Genomic DNA, 16,837 nt, shown 5'->3' with positions numbered 1-16,837 from the left:
ATTGGAAAAGCCCCCAAAATTATGAGAGATTTGAGCAGATTTAATAACTGACTGTATTTTAGATTATCTTTGTTTTGAATCACATAGTACAAGGTTGATTAACAAAATGGAATAAATTTTCTAAGTAGATTGGAGTGGGTATTTTAAATTACAGCTTGTGTGTGATAATGCAGGCTTGCAGGCTAGGTTCCGTGCAGTGTGACTCTCTCTGCTGCTTAGCCCTAGGAAAGCTTCTGTAACGGGTCTTAAAGACTAAGGGTTCCTAGATAGTGCACCTTTATGCCATGATGCAAAAGCACAGAATATAAGCCTTGGGATGAAGCTCAGGCTTTTTATAGGGCTTTTGGTCAAATAAACTGTGATGTTTAGAGCAGTGTTTGTGGAGTTTAAAGTTTGGTTATTGAATTCTGTTTTAAAGAGCATGTTATGTGAGGACAATTTTTAGTAAATACACTTCCAAAGTAAACACTGCAAGTCCTTTACAAGAAGTATGGTTCCAAGAAAAACGGACAGAGTTTTATAAACACTATTGACTTTAAATACAAACTGATTTGTGTGATGATGATCTATTTACACAGTAAATCACAGACATCATGAATGTTTGCAACCATTGCTGCATAAACATGTGTTCTTGTTGCTGCTTCTTCCCAACTGCCTCAGACCTGATGGATCTGTTGGTGTATATTTGACTTGAGTAGCAGAAATAAGTGCAGGACAGCAGCTGTGGGTAATGAGGCTGGTCCTGTGCTACAGTATATCCTGGAGTTAGTCCTGTACTTGAAGCATCATTTTACATCTGCTCTTCATGTGTGCCTGACAAGCAGTAGAGGTTAATGTTTTCAAATACTTGTTAGACTCTAGTAAGATGATCGCAGTAAAAATGGCGGTGGCAACTGAGGATACCTTCCCCTTCCAGTTAAGTGCTACTGCCTCATTCCAGAAATGACAGCTTTTGTGTGGTCTTTGCCAGAAAATCAGATTATGTGAATGCTCCAAAGCTGCTTCAGTGCCAAGTCAGATGAGTTGGCTCAGACCTCCTTCAGCAGAGGTTTACTGAAGCTGATGCTGCCTGATGCAGGTGGAGTTCTGGTGTTACCTGTGTTGCCAGCTAAGCTTTGGGAATGTTACCTCTGTCAGAAAGTCAGTAAGCAACAATATAATGTTGCTGGTGAAAGCTGCCGTACATTAAGTCACTGTTTTTGTGGTGACGGTCTTCTCAGTAGCTGTGGTGTAAGGTCTGCAGCTATGAATGCTGCTGTAGGGGTGTATTTATCTGGTACTTTTTCATGGAGACAGGAGGTTGGATATGCACAGAGCTGAAGCGTAACAGTGAAGCAAAGCTGAAAACCTTGTTTTATAGTTGTCTAGCTGGGTGAAAATCCCTGATTTGTCTGGTTGTGTGAGGTTGCTCTAGAACTAAGCAATTGATGGGACACTTCTAAGCGTCCGCTTTAAGTTGTGTGCTGTTGCACAGCCAGCATCAGGGCTGAATTTTGAAAATACTAACTAACCCTCACTTCTGTAGGTGCAGGTATTTTCAAAGTATCTATGTAGACTTCCTATTCCAAAGGCTTTGATCATTCCTACCTCTAATTTTTCTAGCTTGTAGAACAGATGATACTTCCGTTAGATGGATATCAAAAGGAAGGGTGATACTTACATAATATTGAGAACAAATTAATTGCAATAGTCTCTAAGTTCAAATCGTTGTTTTCAGGGCTCCAGGACCAAAAGGACTTTAAGCTATATGTCGTGTGGAACAAATCAAGATACGCTGCTTTGTGTAGTCTGCTTCTGCCTTGTGCTTGAGAACAAAGCAGGCAGACCTGACTGTAGTATACTTACAGTACCCATCTGAAGAACCAGCAAAATTCACTGAAGCAGACTTTCCAGCAAATATTTGTTTAAACGTAGCTAAATCTGTGTGAAGATTTCAGTGATTATTTTGCATTCATTTAACCCCTTCCTGTATTTCATGCAGCAGAGCAATGTGAATAATCAAAGCTTAAAATGAGGAGAAAATATTCCCATTAATTTGAGTGGGTCCAGGAGTTTGTGCTTGTGCTACTGGTTTCCGACTGCTTCAAAGAAAATACCCTTAAGCGCTGGTAGTGTTTTAAGAATCATGGTATGGTTTGTAAACATTATATATTATTTGTAAGGAGAAAAATGTACAGTAAAATCAAGCAGTAGTCCAGTCCCTTGCACGTCCCTTTCCAGCCTTCCCTGGGTAGGCCTACACTGTCTTTTTGTTCTGATGAGAAAAGTGCTTCTAAAGTGACTCTCCTGATCATCTCAGCTCACTGCACTTTGATTCACGTTGAAATGCAGTCTCAGAGCTTGCAAGCTAAACTCCTTGTGCATGAAAATTAACTGGAGAAAATAGCACAGCCACTGGTGGTGTCCACTCCCTGAGACCAGACTAGAGGATGTCAGACCCTCAATGCAACTGTGCTGCTTTACAGACCTGCCCCCAGTTCACCACAGTACTTGTGGTGTGGAAGAATTTGTGTTGTGTTGATACCCCCTGGGTTCTTGTCCAGGCGTTAGATTCTTCTGGTGAGTCAGGTTGTTCTTTGCTGTTAGCAAATCTGATCATGACCAAGCTGATTGACCTTAGCATGAACAAAAATGCAACAGGAAACAGTGGAGTGACCTGGAAAGCTCCAAGCAGGATACGGTCATAGGGGAATCAGTCCTATGTTGTGGTATGCTCAATAGAAGAAACAGTTAATGAAAGTGTGTGTCAGAAAGATTATTTCTCTTCATTTTGTATGTTCTCTTTAGTGTGGTCTGAGCTTGATTTGGTGTGATTGGGTATTAAAGTCATTACAGAAAGTTATTAAATTTGGCAAAGACAGGTGTTACAGACTTCAGGAAATGACTCTGAAACCTAGAGTCAGTGCAATTAATGAAAACAGAGTATCAGAAAATTTGAACTATCAGCAATTAGTAAAACATGAACAGGGATGGATTGTTGTTCTGTGAAGGTTTCTTTGCTCTTTGAAGCAGATGGTATTAGGTGAATCATGGACCTGTTCCACACTGGCTCTTCATACCTTCCTCGATAGCTAGAAGCCTCCATAGACATGTACTTGATAGTGCGAGTGGGAAGAGGACAAAAATTCAGAGGTAAAAAAGACCTTTAAGTGCAAGAGTATCCGGGAAATAAGCTGGCAGTGTGGAAAGGGAGCCTGAGCTATAGAGAAGCACTGTGAAGCAAAGGCATCACACTGAACAGGAGGCGGGGATGCTGGCAGGTAACACCAGTTTCCTACTCAGGTATATATCCCTAGCCATCTGCTTGGCAGCATATGTTATATATGATGGGCCCTTGCACAGGAAGTGCAGTGCTACTCTACTCCAGGGGTGTCACGGCCACCTGCCTCCTTGTGTGCCAGAGGCCTCCTTGCCAAAGCTGTGTTGTGGGGTAGAAGGGGGAGACTTTATAGGTCTAGAAACTGGCACACTCTTTTCTCTGAAAGTCTGCGTTGGCGTCCTGCTGCCAGTGGCTCTGAACTGTGAAATGTGGAAGGAGGGAAACTGTTTGCATCTGTATGGCTGGTAATGTGTGAAAGACACCATGTTCGCCTTCCATAGCCTGGGACTGTAGGAATTTATTTCTGTTTGAGTTCTGCTGAATCATCACAAACTGTTTCTTGGATGGAGGCTGCTGGGCACATTCCTGTTGTAAGATCTCCAGGGGTGGGACCTGAGCTTCCAGAAAAATACTTCCATGATTCACCTATCTTCTCTTATAACACGTTGGGCTGTGCAGTGTCTGTGCTCTGCCTCCCTGAAACTGGTGTCACTAACTTGGAAAAGGTACACTGATGGGAGGCTTTGCAGAGCTGCAGTTTTGGTACCCATATGGAACTCCCCTTATTGTTTACTCTAACATCGTTTAATGTGTCAGAAGGCCTCAGTGGAATCTTTAACTAGAACGTCACCATCGGGGCTTAGAAATAGTTGATCAGATTTTAATAAAACCCCATGACCTATCTGCCTCACACTGTTGCTTTTACTTTCAATTTGCCTAGTTTACTTTGGAGCTAGGACCCAGGAGAAGCCAAACCCTACTTATTCTATTCTCTTAGGATCGAGGAAGCTACTAAAAAGTGACAAAATCAAGCTTTCTAACCTCTTTGGAAAAGAACTACTAGCTAGAGAGAGAATATTTTTTCCTTTAAGCAAACACATCTTAGACTTGATGCTGTTGAGCGGACTGCCTTGTCTGCTGTCTTTGGAGTTGGAAGATGATTGTTTAGATCATACAAGAGTAGTCCAAAGTGAAATCCCTTCACAGAGTGTAAAAGACAGAAGGGTTGAGGTACCCCTTACACGTACCTCCTCTTGTCTCTGTAGTCTACTAGTGACTGCACTTGGGCAGCAGCAGCGGCATGGCAGGCCTCCTTTCTTGGCCTCTCTTGTACTTTGTCCTTGCGAGGACGTCCTGGGTAGCCTGGGCAACATGCTGCACTTTCAGCAGCGTGCTTTCCACTGTGGACCATTGGCTGTATGTGAGCTAAAAGCCAGCTTAAATCTTGGCAGTGGTGGGACAATTTTCTACGTTGTCCTAATAATACTTTCTAACTCCTTTGGCTGTTGATTTGTATGCAATATCCTTGAGAAGACTTCCTGAAAAAATTCAAAAACCCGACTGTGGTGTTCGAGGTAAAACTCCGTCAAGTTTCTAAGACAAGTGTTGTGAAACTCAGCATTTCAGGTAAGGAAGAATAAAAACATTGAGGGGAAGAGATAGGAGCATTAGCAAATGTCAGCCATGGGCAGCAGGTGGTGTTTGTGGTCCCTCAGATTTTATAGTATTGTTCTATACTTGGTTATCATCTTTTCTCAGTCACGCAGCAATTTAAAAACTGAGTGTGTTCTGGAAACCCAGATCTAGCACTGAGGTGTTCAAAAACACATGTAGGTACTTAGGGATCATTTTTATAGAGCCATATGCAAATGATTTTTTTCTGCCAGTGTGCTGACATCAGTTTCATGCATAATTTGTTCCTTTAATAACCTCTTTCTGTTTTTTTCTCTCCCTCCCAGTTTCTTCCCTCTATTTGCATGTGTGTTGGAATAGTGGCTGTTTTAATCGCTGCAGGAGTTAAACCAACCTCCCACAAACATGGCAGACGAGGACCTTATTTTTCGAATGGAAGGGATTGATAATGCTGGATCGACTACAGCAAACTCTGGAAATTATCTTGATGCTGATAGTGATGATGAAGACAATTATTTTATCTGTCCAATAACTGATGATCCAGTTTCTAGCAAGTCTGCCAGTATCAAAGTTGACAATTATTATAGAAACTTAGCAAAAGCTGAACAGTACAGTTCAAGCTCTTCTCCTAGGAACTCATTTAACTTTAAGGTAAGTGTTGGCTCCAGCCTTCAATAAGGTTTTGGTTTTACTTAGATGCCACAAGAGATTATCTAGCTGCTTCATGTCTTGTAATTAACACTTTTCAATGAAAAAATACATCTGCTTTTTCCAGACTTGCAGTTAATTCTATTAAGCCAATAGTCTGACACTGCCATTGAATTGCTTACTCTCCCTTTTAGTTCAGTGGGAGATTTTCATCTACAAAGGTAGCAGATTCCAGGCGAACAATTCACTGCTGTTATGATCAAACCATTTAAAAAGCAATACATTGATTGGGAGATTTAAAAGATGATACTTACTGTAAGATAAATTGGGGCCCAGCAGAAGATACTTTATTATGGATTTTGCCAAGCAGAGTTAACAGTCCATAATATTTTTATTTGGACAAATAAAATTGTAAATTATGAAATTGTAATGATAGGTTTTTAGGTTATAGTTCCTTCTTAGGGAGCTTTTAACATGTTGACTCTCATGCTTGGGCATGAAGTGTCACTATGGCTGTAGTTCCTGACAGTGTACTCGAGCAGTATCTGACCTTTTTGAAACGAATGGCAATCACAGCATTGCAGAGAGGTCAAAGGGGCCGTAACTGGGGCTTCCTTGGCAGTGTGTCCTGTGTCACTTGGCTCCCTTTGCACAGGACAGGACAGGTGATGGAACTTCAAGAATGCAAGTGACATTCACTCTATAGGTTACATATTCCAAGAATGCACCATTTGTGGTAAACTGGCATGTCTTTTAGGTTTTGTCTAAACTAGGATTTAATGTGTTTTATTAACACGTTTCTTGTTATAAATATTAACGTGTTACTTATTTAATAGATGCTCTAAAGCCTTGGTTATGCCTAATGCATGCTTTATTCCTGGAGAGATACCAGATGGTTTATTTCAGTCAGCTAACATATTAAGTAACATATTAAAAGTGAAACTGTCTTATCTGCAGTAAGATTTTTACCAAGGCTAGTTAAGAGAAATATTGAAAGGTATATGTTCCTACGGAAGGTGAAGAGTAAAAATTTAGTTATAAAAGAGGGGACAGATTTTAGCCTATGTCATGCTGAGCAAGTTAGGATCTGATAGGGAGCTTAGTCTTCATTTGTGTGTATGTTTTAGCATGTACTAAACACTTGCCTCTGGGTTTGCAGCGTGAGTTCTGACTCATGTGGCCTGAGATAAAACTGATAAAGACTTAAGAAACTGCAGTTATTTCCTTCTTCCTAAGCTATCGTGTTGCTTCTGCAGAATATATACGCTCATGCTTTGGGCTTCACAAAGTCTAGTTTGGCATTTTAGCTCCTATCACAGGTAAAATGCATTGGATTGAGATGTAGAGCAAGCAAATCTCCATCTGCTGCTTAAGCTGGAGAAATGGTGACTTCCAACACACAGTGAAGCAGCCAGCCAGCACTGATAACATCGCAAACTACCACAGCTTGGTCTGATCAGAGTCTAGCTTGCAGACCCCAAAGCTAATGGCAGTGTGGGCCATTGATAATGAAATGCAGAGACAGATAGAAGTGTTACTATTAACTCTCTGCCTTTAAACAGGACTCAGCAATGTTTAATTAGCTACTTAATAGGCAAGACCCTTTTAACACGTTTTCAAATAAAAAAAATTGCCAATGTACTTCAGTAGTTTTGTTCACAGCTGTTCTAAAAATGAACTTAAATTAGGAATATAAATTGAAAAGTGGCTTTTAAGTGAAAAAATATTTTCTTTTTTTTAATTAACAAAGAGAACAGAGACTCTTTGTCAATCATTTGTCTTATGACATGTATTTTCCTACTTTTATGTTTCTCATGCATCCTTTAGAATGACACACAGCATCGTTCTAAGCACGGCTCTGTGGTTGACCATAGTCGGGTAGGTTAAAAAGAAAATGTGAACACCATATCTAATAGATGCATTAAGATTTTTGTTTTGGTTTTTTTTTCCTTTTATGGCCTTTTTTGTTCATTATTTTATTGTCTGGGAGAACTGCTTGCCTCAGCCCATAAAAGTCATGAAGTCAAAACTAAAAAAAGATATCTGTTAAATGAGATAATACCCATCTTTTGTTCCCTACCCTGAAATATCACTTCTTTTAAAGTGCGTATCTGTAGTTGTTTCTTCACAGTATTTCCTACTGTGGGACAAGTAGGATGCAAGACCACTACTTAGTCTGTGTGGCAGCCATATGCCTACAGCAGGAAAAAAATGGCACTGTTAGCACCATTTCCGTGAAGTCCAACTTCTGCTTGTTTGAAGATTAGAATGCGGCTTTTGTACAAAGGACCTCACAAAATCAAGCACAGTTAATTTATTTAAATCATTACCTAGCATGCAAACAGATCACCTTTTGGAGAGGGACCCTGCTCAAGAATGATTTGACATAGATAACTGACCAAGCAATTCTACCTGTTTCTGTCTCTCCCTCTTTCCTTCATACATATTCAGGTATGGAAGTTCCCAGGTCTATATGAAATACGTATCATCACACGATCTGAGGCAACTTCATTTTCTTATGAAACATGTAGGAACTCTTTCTCAGCAAGTCCTTCAAACTTGTTTTGTTTATTGTAGTATTGTGTTCATTTTGTGGTTTTATTGTCAGAAAGGGGAGCATTTAAATTGTTTGCAAGGTACGCAGTATTGTGGCTAAAATAAAAATAAACATGAACAATTTAAAAGCTCAGCTGCTTCAAAAAGTTCCTTGATGTCATTGCTGACACCAGTTTATCCTGTATTTTTTTAAAAGTTTTGACTGAGATTTAAATGCCAACGGGGGAAAAAAAACCCCAATATTTTAAAAATTACTGTTTCTGCATACTTGAAATTCAGTCACAGAGGCAGTAAAAAACCTCAGAGCTCGGTGTGTCTGTACTGGTAGGGGTGCAGAGTGGCCTTTTCTTGTGCTCACCTTGTGGAAGGTGTTTGGCACATCACAGGATCATATCTGCAGTTCTCTTCGAACAGTACAATGTAAAAAGAGGGAGATCAAAGTGTTAAGAGAAAAGCAGCCAAAGTGACTGTTAGAGAAAGACTGTTTATATTCCAGAAAACGCTTTTGATTTTTTTTAGTGTTGAAATGGTGGAGATTGAAATAGCTACTTATCTGGAATTGTTATAATAATCCACTTTTACAACATTCTAATTTCTTCTTTCTTATGCTGAGCACAGTTCGGGGGCCTTGGGGTTTACAGAACTTTTTTTCTTCATCCATATTGCTCTATCGCTAATGGACTTTTTTACACCTACACTGCCAGTATATGCTGTTAGTTACAAGAAGTTAAAAATCAAAACAGTAAAAGTGAATTAATATAATCTGGTTGTGCCTTATCACTAATTGCAGCGTATGTTAGACATATTTGCAAATTACAACAGGTTTTGCAAATTATGTTTGGTATATACTAGACCAGATTCTATTCTCAGTAACTTTACGGCAGTGCAGATTGAACTGAAACCTGATGCTTTATAGTTCTGAACTGTGTTTCATTAAACCTGAAGCTATAAAATGTTAGGGTGGTCTTCTGTACTGCTTGGTCCCTGCTGTGAATAGTGCTTTGGGGGTTGTGTGGTTGCCTGTCTTCGTAGCATTGGGATCCTGATGTGCTCTGGAAAATGCTGTTGTTGTGAGTTGCTGCTGATTATAAATAACCTGCCAATTTGTAACTTCTTCAGGAAACATGGAAACATGCTATTCAGAAAGCTAAGCACATGCCTGATCCATGGGCAGAATTTCATCTTGAGGACATTGAGACAGAGCAAGCCACTCGTTACAGGTCTGTGGGTCTTTCTGCTTTTAATGCTGCTGTTAAACAGAATGTGCTGCTTTATGAAAGGGCTGTGTTTGTGTAGCGCAGAATATGCGTATCTACATGGCTGAAGAACTTTCAATAATGCCCAAAATAAGTGTGTCTTAACTGAATCACCGAGGAATATGTAAATTCTGCATATCATCAAAAAGCAAACCTGTGTCACGTTCTTTCTCTCTCTCCCACCTAAGTACTATCTATGAGTTTCACCATGTAGACAGGAAATGAGGCTGAGAAGTATTTTCTAGCTGATTTATTAATGCTGTAAACTTAATCTAATAAGGAAATGAATCCCAATAAAGAGGCAGCATACTCAGTTTAAATAGTTTAGAAAAAAAAGCAACATAACGCTCTGTGCCTTTCCCAAAATAGCAGTTTTACTGTTGCTTGTCCGTGTAGTATTGCTGCATGTGGCTGGAATTTAAATCCTTATAAAGCCCAGAATAGCTCAGCATGGTGTACATGCTGAAACTGAGTTTGGCACTTAAACTGTTCTCAGTGTTTTAGCACAGGCTTTGACAAAACGTTTCCCCTACTGACACAGGTTTCTGGGTGGAAGGGGTAGGAGTTAGAGGCCAGTTAATTACCACTTAGCATCAGTGTCTGGGGAGGCCTCCCTTCCAATCACATAACCCTGTCATGCAGTGAGTGCTCTTCTTCCCCATAGACTGCATCTGTCCCTGGTTAGCACACAGTCCCTAAATAGTTTGCATATTTTAGAATACAAATAAGCGTTAATATTGGTATAGGGCTACTCGAATAATACCTGTTAAAAAGAGATGGCTCTGATATTCCTGTTTTTACCTCTTTTGTATGCTGCAAACTGGGGTGATACAGAATATACAGGGTGTATATGGGGTGTCTGCATGCACAAAGTGCTCAGTGCAGGTCAGGCTGGAAACAATCACATGTCAGTGACTCAACCACTGTGTTCTCAATTTGGCTCTTACTGTGTTGGGAGTTAAGGGGGTGGGGAGAAACCAGTCATACTCTTTCCATTATCATAGGGTTGTGCAGAGACTTGCTCCTCCCTTGGTGCAGTGTTGGGCAGTTCTTGGCTCTGCTGCTTTTTGTAGCCACAGCCGGTGCTGCGTTCTGCTTATCCTCCACAGCACTGTGGCAGATCCCCAGTAAGAACCAGGTTTATTCAAGCTCAGGGCTGGGGGAGGCAACCTGTCCAGTGTATAGGGCTTGGTAAGGCTCTTTCTGCTATCAGTGTACTGCCTAGGCATTCCAGAGGAGATTTAATGGCAAAGCAGATAAAGCCTAATCTGTAATGTCACAAAAATTTAGTTTCTGTAGTGGAATCTGTTCATTGTCAATAGGATTCAGTGTCTCTTCAAAGAGCTATACATATTTTTTGTTTCCCACCTGAAGTAAGGAGGGGAGGAGTGTGGTGCGAAGACTAGAAGATTTTGTGTTGGAGTGGTGGCAGCACTTTTTAGCAGTCAGCTAGAGACAGGGGAGGATAGGCACTGGGGATGGGAGGATTTGGGTTCCCTCTGCATTTTTCTGAGGCACATATCCTGATTTTGCAGGTACAATGCAGTTACTGGGGACTGGGTTGAAGATGAAGTCCTCATCAAGATGGCTTCACAAGTAAGATCACACTGTCCTTCATGTTTATTAGCACCCATATTTGTAATTTCCTTCCTGTTACTGAATAGTGGCAGCAAGATGTTTTCCTTGTATAGAAGTTTTGAAGTCTCAATGTTATGCTTTTCTCCTGCCTCTCTTTTCCTTGGCTCATCCATTATGTTTTGGTGTCCCGACAGCCGTTTTTCCTCAGAATAGAGTATAACACGGAGTCAGCCCTTCCCCATCAGCAACATGAGGCATTCATTCCTTTCCCAGTGATCTCCTTCCTATTTCAGCCCTCCCATTTCCTGTTGGCCTCATCTCCCTGCCTGGCAGTAGTCCTACTATTTTGTGTGCTTCCAAATAATTTCTGCTCTTAGGATGAAAACAGACTGAATTTTTGGTATCTGAGGGTAGAAGCTACTGTCACTTTCTAGTTAAATCACAGGTTTCGTGGTGTGTTGGAGTCACCTTGCTCTGTGCTACTGACATAGTATCTGGTGTTCAGGGAGGTGATGCTCTGTTTGGCACATCCTGTATGGAAGCCTAAATGTGGAGAGCATGAGGTCTGCAAGGCCAGCTTCTCTAGGCAGTCACAACAGAGCTGACTCCAAACTGGAGAGGGAATTTAAATAGCTTCTTTAAAAGACACATCATGTCTGCTCCATGAGATATTGAGAGGGGGGCTTATTCCCAGTGTCTTTTCCCCAGATTCCTACTTAACTGCCAGTGAGTTTTCACTTTTCTTTGGGAAGACTGTTTGTATCATATAGACCCTGTTAGAGAACTGCTTTCTGCAGGATACAAAGGGGGAAGACATGGTTGTCACTCTTACTGGTTAGAAATTGACTTTGTGGAAATGGCAATGCTGAGTTGTTGTTTTTTTTTCTTTAGCCTTTTGGCCGTGGAGCAATGCGAGAGTGTTTCAGAACGTAAGTATCTGCTGGCTTTATCTTTGTTGGCTTCCATGCAGTATTTGCTTCGGTGGTGACTGGAATTCTACTTGGGTGTGGTGGAAATTGTGTAAAGTGTGGCTCCTTATTAGCTCCCTGCTCTGTCTTTCTAAAAGGCATAGCTGAGAGGTTTATTCCTGTTAGTGTGACTCCAGCTGCAGCACAGGGAGTGGGGATCAGAAAGCAGAACATTCTCTTAAGGGAAGCACAAGTAAGCATGATGCAGGCATCCAGTGAGCTTGCTTTGGAAAGTCAAGCCATTGTCTGTACTAGAGCTGCTGTGGGATGGATAATGTGCAATCATGCCCAGCTCCAGCAAGCTATCAGCCTATCAATTAGCAGTTCATAAATTAATGCTATTTCCACCATCTCTTGGAGGCTACTTTGTGTCTGTGTTCCTAGTGTGTTAAAATACCTTTGAATTTAATATGAAGCAGTAGGTGTATTCAGCCTGAAGGCCAGCTTGAGGCCTATAGTTAGGCAGAGAAAAGGGAAGGAATAGTTGGAGGGTGCAATCTCAACTCAGAAAGCCTCCCTTGGTAAAGAAAGTTATCCTCCCAGTAGATCATGTGTACCAGAATAATCCTGTTGTGAATAAGGCAGAGCTTGAATACTAACAGTTCCCCTTTCCAGAAGGGTGAAGTGTGGGGGAAGACAGAGGAGGACCTTTTCTTTCCTCAGAGAGTGTTAGCAAATACAGTTGTGGGCATCAGCATGTAGTTAGTTATAAGTCAGTTTGTGCTAGAAGAGTACCCCACCCTTTGCAGGCTCTGGAAATGAATGTTTCCTGGACATGTGTGTGTTTAAGGCCACTCCCCACTCTTCCCAGCTGCACAATCCAGAGAAAATGCATTTCATGTCTTTTTTCACTTCTGGGAAGAAAGAATCTCCTGAATGACAATGTCATGTTTTGAACTTGAGGAAAAAGGGGGAAAAGTAACCCCTTAGTCCTCCAGTTAGGCATTGTTTCAGTGTCAGTTCGTGCTGGTGGCTCTGTTCTTGCAAACCCAGATAGAGACAGCAGTGGATGAAGCCTAGGAAGTAACAAATCTTAGCCTGCTGACTTTGCTGCTGACATCGCTTTTAGGTCTTGTTTCTGAATGACCAAATTCCTCTTTACAGAATATCTTGAGTAATGCCATAAACAGAAATTTATCTTTGCAGCTTTGCCTTAACCTTTTGTACAAAGAAGACATAACTCGAATGTCAACTTTCTACTCCTGGATTTTCCATAACTCTCAATGGCGCACTGATATTTCCCATCTGGAGCGCTCTCTTATAGATTTTTGCAACTCTGCAAGTCTTTAGTCATTACAGAGGCAGCATTAGCTGCACTTGGCTCAAGGAACTTCAGAGAGGGTTGGCTTTGGAGGAGCACATGGGCTAGCTTGGTTTATGCAGAAAAGTTTGTTTCTTCAGAGAACTGGTAAGGTTTAAAATCCTGGCCGAAATTCTTATCTCACATGCTTGTTACTTCTTTCCAAGACCTACGTTATAGCGACTGTCTGCCTATCCCTGCAGGAGGAGAGACAATCCGGAGTTGCTTTGCCTTTAGAGCATCCATGTACTTCTGCCTCTGACCAAAGTCTTGGGAGAGAGAGAGGAAAGGAAGGAGGGGAAGGTCTGAGACTTTGAGTGCTGCTACTTGCTTCTCAAAATGTAAAATTTGCCATGGCACCAAGAAAGGCTTGGAGGACCATTGTTATTGAGCAGAATACAAGAACTGCTCAGTAGCCAGCCATGCCTTACTCTAGATACTTCTTTTCATACTCCTCCTCCCCCTTCAGACTGGCTTGGCATTGCTGGCGTCTCCAGCAGCACCACTGCTGCCACAGGAGAGGGTTTTGATACTGTTTTGCCACCTTCTCTGTTGAATTAAGTTCTTGGGGGGTGGGGGAGAAGTGCTTTCCCCCTTGCATCCCATACAAATGGATGAGGTTGTTCTAGGAAAGAAGAGTGTGTCTGCTTTGAAATTCTTGATAACAGTGGGGTTTTTTTCCTCCTTTAACTTGAATGTTGGCATCTTCTGCAACTGCTGGGTACGTGCTTAATCCATTTGTTGACAGCCAGCAGACTCTCTGTTGTCAAAGTCCTAAAGTATGTGTCCCATCCCCCCCGAGTCTTGAGACATCTGTTGATTAAAGATTTGCACATGAACAAAAGTTAAAAGCTACATCCTAAGAACAACTGTCACGTGCAGTTTTCCTTGTGGGATCGTGGGGGGATACTAAGTAGTTACCCCTGTGCGTTGAGAAGGCAGCAGTTTGTTCTTACCATAGGAGCGGGGTTTCTCCTCTCGGTTCATGTTTAAAACACCGCTCCCTGTTAATTTCTGCAGAAGTTAATTGTTGACATTAGAACAGGGTGTTGAGGAGGCACCAACCCTTCATATTCTGGGTTTGAGAGGAGTGGGGAGGGGAAGGAAATGAGAAAGGGAGGAAGTTGAGAGTAGAAGTAGCTGCAGTCAAATGAAACAGGCACTTTGGCATGTCCCAGCCATTCGTGTGGGATGTTTTTTCCCTTGCCCCCCACCTGTGCTTCACTCTTCAGCTAGAATATTTGGTAAATGACTGAGGGTAATGCTGATCTCAGCGCCTGGCTCTGTGGGCAAAGAAATGGGGAACGTGGAATTAAAAACTTGGTTTTCCCTTCATCAACAATCGACCTGTCTTTCAGGAAAAAGCTGTCCAACTTCTTACACACGCAGAACTGGAAAGGTGCCTATAACTATGTTGCCAAGCAATACATAGAGAGTGTGGGCAGGGATGTGTATTTTGAGGATGTCCGACTTCAGATGGAAGCAAAACTCTGGGGAGAAGAGTACAACCGGCACAAGCCACCAAAACAGGTATATTCAAAGATATTGCTAAGTAAAAATGTGGTCTGGTTCTCCTATTAGATTAGTTCTCATATTCCATTAAATTTAATTGTTTAGATAGATTCATCTGCCCTACTGTGTTTTCCATTAAATGGTAGCTGATTTTTAATGAAGTAAATGCTTTATATTTCCAACGAAGTATATTTCAAATGAAGTTGCTTTATATTTCCAAAATTAGGGGCATTAGGGTGTTTGTGAATGTCTGACTGTTCTCAGCTGTTGACTGAAGACCAAAATAAAATGGTGTTTGTATTGCTCTTTTTGATATTTGCCTAGCTGCTTTTGAGATAACCAAAGATGTCACAGAATTTATTGCCTGCAGCAGTCTCAGCAAGCACTTAACTGTTAGTGCTCCAGGAAAGTAGATGCTTAAATCTTGTAAACCTATCTAAACACCTAACTAGCACTGATTTTTAAGAACAGCTGGAAACCTGAATAGCTTTACAAAGCTATTCAAACACAGATTTCTGAGGAGTGGTGAAGAATTTTCTGAAAAATTAAGATACCGTGGCTTTGTTTCCTTTAGGTGTCTCAGAGACAATACTAGCACATTATGCTTTGCACTTAACACAAAGATGTATGAAACTCACAGGTGGATGGAATATCAAGCTGGGCTCAGGGTATCAAGAGAAGTTCCCATCCTCTGTGCTAGGGATGTCCATGAACACATAGCAGAACCACTTCTTCCTGAGTCCTGCTTTGCTGGCTGTGTTTCTGGTTCTGGGGTCCTTGCTAAACATTTTGTACAGCCAACATAGCTTTGTGCTTTTCCATGCTGGTAAGCTGGATAGCTGCTGGTGAAAGCTGGCCATTGTGTCCTGGACAAAAACACCTCCAGCAGCAATCACCTTGTTAAAAGACAAGAAACTGAAGTGCAGGTATGAAGGACTGCAGCTGTCATGCACTCCCAGCCAGAAGCTCTTCTTTGCTGAGTATGTCCCTGGTATGTATCTGACATGCATCAGTGAAACTGTCAAGTCTCTTTAATCCACAGCTGGTACTGAATGCATGAGTGTAACTATGACTTCAAATGAGTGGAACAGGCAGCTTGTAGGAAGGTTGCTATACATGCACTGTGGTATCTTGGTTCCTGCTCTTGGCTCTACCACTGACTGTGTGTAATGTGACAAGATGCTTGGGTCAAGAAGTATGCCTCAGCGTGGGGGCCTTAAAAATTTCATAGCCAAAATGAGTGCTTTTGAATATGTGGACTATGTGCATTCTCTCCATATGAGGGCTAATAACAGTTAATAACTACCTGTCTCACAACAGCAAGGTGAGGCACAAGAGTGAAGTGCACAGAGGAATCTAGAAGTTTGAAATGCCATGTGGGGGAAAAGATGTAAGCAAAGTGAGAGTTGTGATGGTTTCATCTTTATCCTGCTCACCTCCTCTGCGTCCAAGACAGAGGGAGGAGGTGAGGCAGAATCCAGAAATATCTGAATGGTAGAAGTCTTCAGTACTCTGAAAAAGCATTTCTTCAGGTTGTGTAGTAGTTAATGTATGGTTTGCTCTCTGGGTATAGACTCTTTGCAGGGTACTCTTAAGGTGCCCACAAAAATAAAATAGAAAACCAACACTTACTAGGAATTTTCAGAGGGATTTGTTCCAGAAGTGAGCTGTTTTGAAGTGACTGCTTTTAATTTCTGGAATTCCTCCAATAACCTACAAAGCATGTGACTCTTCCCTCACCCCCTTGTTAAACAGACATATCTTTGCAATTATTCGGCTTCTTTCATGGGGAAAGTTTCCACAGCTGGAGGATTCACACACACTTTGATCTGAAGACGGTATTCTGTTAGTCATTGCTTATCTTCTTTCCCTCTCTAGGTGGATATAGTACAGACCTGTATTATTGAATTGAAGAACAGACCTGGAAAGCCTCTCTTTCATCTGGAACATTACATTGAGGGCAAATACATCAAATACAACTCAAATTCTGGATTTGTGCGAGACGACAACATTCGTCTTACCCCGCAAGTGAGGCTTTGTTTAATGCTTTCCATAGAGTCTGCTGCAGGGAGCTTCTTGGCTCTGTCCAAAGGTCTTGCATTACTGCCAAGAAAGGAAACTGCAGGCTTTCCAGTACAATGCCAGATTAATTTCTCTTTTTGCCGTAAGTCTGACCATTATTTGGGGCCCACTGTTTCAAGAGCTGAGTGCTTCTTCACTGCATTTCGGTGTCTGTTGATTTTAGTTGAGTTGAACATGGTTAATACTCTTTGGAAACCTTAAGCCC

At 41.5% G+C, this 16,837-nt stretch overlaps 1 protein-coding gene across 3 annotated transcripts in view; it reads left to right on the top strand.

The window, feature by feature from the left end:
* EEF2K (eukaryotic elongation factor 2 kinase) overlaps window positions 1-16,837 on the top strand; it is a 35,943-nt gene that overhangs the window by 5,009 nt on the left and 14,097 nt on the right. For 2 of the 3 annotated variants that reach the window (XM_064461744.1, XM_064461743.1), the window contains exons 2-8: window positions 5,059-5,383; window positions 7,208-7,258; window positions 9,056-9,156; window positions 10,728-10,788; window positions 11,662-11,699; window positions 14,397-14,568; window positions 16,429-16,578. In XM_064461744.1, the coding sequence (XP_064317814.1) occupies window positions 5,138-5,383; window positions 7,208-7,258; window positions 9,056-9,156; window positions 10,728-10,788; window positions 11,662-11,699; window positions 14,397-14,568; window positions 16,429-16,578 (819 nt within the window). In that variant the 5' untranslated portion in view covers window positions 5,059-5,137. The remainder of the gene's footprint in view (window positions 1-5,058; window positions 5,384-7,207; window positions 7,259-9,055; window positions 9,157-10,727; window positions 10,789-11,661; window positions 11,700-14,396; window positions 14,569-16,428; window positions 16,579-16,837) is intronic. The other variant, XM_064461745.1, reaches the window with a different exon arrangement.

Source organism: Phalacrocorax carbo, chromosome 10 (genome assembly GCF_963921805.1).
Source record: "Phalacrocorax carbo chromosome 10, bPhaCar2.1, whole genome shotgun sequence".
NCBI classification, from domain to species: domain Eukaryota; kingdom Metazoa; phylum Chordata; class Aves; order Suliformes; family Phalacrocoracidae; genus Phalacrocorax; species Phalacrocorax carbo.
The sequence above is the reverse complement of the archived record's forward strand: the minus strand, read 5'-3'. Positions and strand labels throughout refer to the sequence as shown.